The following is a 5,004-nucleotide window of genomic DNA, read 5'->3' as shown; positions in this document are numbered from 1 at the left end:
AGTTGCTTAAAATTCAAAGTTATAAAATAGCTCTTATTGTTTATGAGCCTTTGTCCTCAGGTACTGTACCAATGGTCTTGGAGGGAGTGGATTGGCCTGACAAGGATACATTGCATACCCAAGAATTATATGTGAAGACTTCAAGGGAGAAATAAAATTATAGCTTATGTACAAAGAGAACAGCAATTTAATGGAGATGATATGTTTTTTCAGTTGTTACTGTTTCCTTATATCAATGATAAAACTACTCATGTAGGAAGAATTGGGGACTTGGAAGTACTAGAAACTGTGTGCTGACAAACTGTTGCTAGTGTTCAGAAGCCAAAATTAAAAATTGCAATTATTGCAATGGTATTGAAATAGAAAATTTGGTGGAGATGGGAGCTGATGTAATTATTAAATCACAAAACACATAGAATGTAGAACGGCCAGTTTACAAGGTTTGTATACAGATTCTAGGTATTGAAAAGTTATCTTAGATAAATCATGAGATGAGTTAAATGTATGGGAATGGAAGGTCAAACAGGAATGTTAATGCCTTATGTGGCTGACATAGTCATACATTTTTGAAGAAGTGATCTTTTAAAACAGTAATTTACTTAGATCAGTTTCCTGCAATCTAAGAGGCAGCCCATGATGAAATGAAGGGTGAAATGGTAGATGTTTCTGGGGAAGGTATTGATAGATGTCATCAAAACTATCCCAGGGTGTGCAAATGGTCCAAACACAGGATATAAAAGACATCGAGTTTCAATTTTTATAAGGAGGAGGGGCACTGGTTAAATATCAGTGGTTCTACCCTTAAAATAGTTTACTGACAAGTTTGTGTAGACAGATCAATGGCCCATAACAAAGAAAAAGTTACAGAAGGAAGGAGGTTGGGAGGACCTTCTAGAATGTACCAGAGACCTAGGAGGTGAACGACTCTCAGGACTCAAAGACAGGAATCTTAAATGAAGTGACATTCAGTGGGGAGAGGGAACTTGTAGAGCCCACCCCTAGGAGAAAGACAGGGCATCAAGTGAGGGATGGGATTGCCATTCCACAGTCAAAAACGCTGACCCAGAATTGTTCCTGTCTGAAAGAACTGCAGGGACAAAAATGGAGAGGAGTCTGAGGAAAAGGAGGTCTAGAAACAGACCCGAATTCGGATACAGCTCAAGGGAGGCCCCAAAGCCTGAGGTTATGACTGAGGCTATGATGTGCTCACAAGAAGTGGCCATCATGACTCCTCTTCGAATGAGGCAACAAGCAGCCAAAAGAGTAGGAAGCAGATATTTACACACAAGCAATGGACAGAAGCTGCTGACCCTGTGTTTGAATTAGGGAAAAGCTGGAAGAAGCTGAGTATGACTCCCCTGTAGGAGGACCAGCAGTCTCAACTAATCTGGACCCTGAGATCTCTCAGACACTGGGCCGCCAAGCAGGCAGCATACACCAGCTGATATAAGGCTCCCAACACTTAGCAGCAGGGTTTGGTCTCAGTTAGCGAAGATGAACCTAACCCTCAAGAGACTGGATGCCCCAGGGAGTGAGGAAATCTGCTGGGGTGCAGGGTCAGGCAGTTAGAGACATCCTTGTGAAGATGGGGGAGAAGGATATGGAATGTGTAACAGTCAGAGGGTATACTGGGAGGGTTAGAAAAACTGGTCTGTAAAAAAGATTAAATATATCGATAAAGAGTTATTTATTTAAAAATGTTTTAACTCATCAGGGAATAAATGAAAAGCTGATATTTTCACACGATTGAGACAGGAGAATCTCTGAATAAGGACTACACCCAGATATATATGAGAATGAAATTAGCATTTTAATTGTCACACAGTGCACAGTGACATTATGCCTACACCTATAAACGTTACCACCAAAAGTGTAAACTCTACTAGGAAAGAGATTGTAAGATGTATCTGTGGAAGATATAGCTCCCAAGTGTGATTATATTTTGGTTATTTTGCTTTAAACTCAGTCTCTTATTGACAAAAAATATAATATTATGAATTGATTTTCTTTGCACAAGAAGTAAAAAATTAAAGAATTATATAGAAAGTGGTTTCTGACTTCATCATAAATGTTAGAATACAACTACATTAATTGTTAGAAACAGATCTGGCAGACATATACTAAATATAGTGGTTTATCCTGATAGGATACCATTATGGGCAATCCATGAAGATTGGTTAAAAATTTAAACATCCAGGTCAAGAAAACTGACACATCTTACATTTTTCACTCATATTTATCTCTTTATTATGAATGATATTTAATTATTCATAAACTAATCCAATATTACAAAGTTTCATAAGCTATCAATTTATTATAGTGATTTAGTGATAAAGGTTAAATTCTCAATGTTGGTCCTGGAACTGTCCTAGATTTCTCAAATGATGTTGATGTATATTTTGAACATCGTTATGTGAAATTTATATATTTATAACAACTCATATTGTAGAAATAAATAAGTTCTCTTTCAATCCAAATTACAAAGTACTAACTCTCATGCTTTAAAATGCATTCTATATAACTACAAGTACATGCATACATATGTTTCCAGGCTGTCATTATATTTTTTTTTTTGCTATTTACCTGATCAAGATATTCAATATAAATATTTTAAGAAAATAATGTTTTCATCTTTTACCATACACTTGTTGGTATTTGATGATATGTTCCTCAATTCCTCATATAGATTACATGCATATTTATGTTTAAGAAAACTTTAGAGGATATTTTTAAAAATATGCCTATAAATAAAGTCTATAAACTATCAAAATAGTTTATAAAAAGCAGTCCCTACTTAACAGTGAATTAGAAAACACAAGATTAGAAAAATGTAAGGATTTATTCCACAAGTGAAAAATTTTAAAAACGGATGAATGTTTGTTCTTTAGTTTTCATGAGAATTAGCTTGAAACAACATAATTGCACTATAAACTAAATGATTGTTTTAGCACTCAATGAAGAAACTATTTCTAAATGTACCAAAACAATGAATTTTAACTTTTTTCTAGGCAGAGTATGCATATTGTTTAATGCTATTGAAGATTAACCATTGTCTAGCATGATTAGAAGAAACACAAGGAAAGAGACATGACTTATAAGAACATGTAAAAATAAAAAGAAAGATGAGTTTTGTACAGGGAATGAGTTGTAGAAAAAGTCTCTAATTTGTATATTATTTTATAAAACATCCAAAAGTATTCACTTTGACATAAAAATATTCCTGAATAGATTACCTAATGCCCCCTTTACATCCTTGTTCCTCAGAGTATAGATGAAGGGGTTCAGTGTAGGAGTTACTACTCCATACAAGAGAGCCATGAACTTGGGTTGGTCTTTTGTAATAGAGGAGGGAGGCTGAAGATACATGCTAATGGCTGGACCATAGAACAAGAGAACTACAATGAGGTGAGAGGAACATGTCCCAAAGGCCTTTTTCCTTCCCTCTGAAGATTTGATTTTAAAGACAGCATGTCCAATACTAGCATAGGAGGCAAGAATTAAACACAGAGGAACAGCTATAAGAAAAATGGATACCACAGTCAGAGCAAGCTCATTTGTTTCTTTTTCACCACAAGCAATTTTTATGAGAACTGGAATCTCACACACCAAGTGATCCAGTTTATTGTGGCCACATAGAGGCAACTGCAGAGTCACACTGGCCTCTGTGATAGCAAAGGAAATTCCAGTCAGCCACACAATGGACACTAACAGGAGACAGTTACGCTGATTCATTATGAGGGTATAGTGTAGAGGTCTGCAGATGGCTACATATCGGTCAAAGGAAATAAGAGCCAGGAGAACACACTCTGCATCCCCCATTGTGTGGTAGAAATAGAGCTGAATTGCACAACTCATGTAGCTGATGGTCTTTGTGGAGCCCCCAAGGTTAGTTAGCATCTGAGGCACAATGCTTGTGGTGTAGCACATGTCCAGAAAGGAGAGGTTGGTGAGGAAGAAATACATGGGGCTGTGGAGACAGGGGTCTAATGTGGACACCAGAATGATGGCAATGTTTCCAATCAAGGCTGTGGGGTATGTTACAAGAAGAATAATAAAGAGAGGAAGTTCCAGCCAAGGATGGTCTGCAAAACCAAGTAGAATAAACTCTTCTGGGCGACTTGTATTGATCAGTGTCATTCTCTGCAATCTCACTCTTCTGTAGTAAAGAAGTATTAAGAGTTAGTTAGAAGAGCCTCCCAATTCATTGGTTAGGACCATGGAACACAGGATTGGCATTCCACATTCGAAATGTCATGGTGATGGTTAGGAAACAACTCAGTCCATATTGAAGACCTTTGTTTTATCTTCAGTAATTAGGTAAAAATGTGGCAAGCGATACACATTTCAATAATCCAAACTCTAGTTAAAAAATAAAGTGTTATTTTTCTGGAGTTGGCTAAACAGCTTGCAAATCTGAACTGATAAACACCAAGTTTACTTATAGGCACAGTCTCCAAACATAAAGGAGAAATCAAATATAGAAAAATTTGACATAGTGTCTGGATTTTAGATGCACAACACATACACAGAACAGAAACATGAATGCACAACCATTCATATACAAATATATTCCTACATGCACACAAATTATTGTAACAGCTCAGGATTAACTACTATTTCTGATACAACATGTGAAAGGTTGTTTTGAATTATTTGAATATACATGTGACATAAAGGTGAGGAGGTATTTTAAGAGCAGTGATAAACGCATTACTGAAACATCATAGAATTATTTCCAGGAATCAGTCAGAGAAGTTAGATAAAGAGCTCTGAGATCTTAGTATGGAAAACTGGCTGGTCCATTTCTATATTCTGGTCCAAAATGTCAAAACTTCTGCATATGAAATGAATATATTTGAGATATATACAAACCTCCTTTATGTACTTGAGATTGAGCAAGAACTTTTAACACTATTAACAGTTTTTCTTCATATTTGTATAGTTCTCAAAATTCCCCATTTATAAGCCAAATGAGTTAAGCCACTGTTGCAGTGTTATTCTTTT

General features: G+C 36.1%; 1 protein-coding gene across 1 annotated transcript; it reads right to left on the bottom strand.

Annotated features, from left to right (window-relative positions):
- Positions 1 to 3,098: 3,098 nt before the first annotated feature.
- LOC116887350 (olfactory receptor 2B11-like) lies at positions 3,099 to 4,137 on the bottom strand. Its single transcript, XM_032888944.1, has one exon. It carries the CDS (start codon positions 4,135 to 4,137, stop codon positions 3,199 to 3,201), a length of 939 nt encoding a protein of 312 aa, XP_032744835.1. The 3' UTR covers positions 3,099 to 3,198.
- Between the last annotated feature and the right edge of the window lie 867 nt (positions 4,138 to 5,004).

This window comes from Rattus rattus, chromosome 18 (assembly GCF_011064425.1).
Source record: "Rattus rattus isolate New Zealand chromosome 18, Rrattus_CSIRO_v1, whole genome shotgun sequence".
NCBI lineage: Eukaryota > Metazoa > Chordata > Mammalia > Rodentia > Muridae > Rattus > Rattus rattus.
Note: the sequence above shows the minus strand (reverse complement) of the source record. Positions and strands in the feature narration are given on the sequence as shown.

Excerpts from the sequence above, each read along its gene's own strand:
- LOC116887350 (XM_032888944.1), bottom strand. The coding sequence starts at position 4,137 with ATGACACTGATCAATACAAGTCGCCCAGAAGAGTTTATTCTACTTGGT.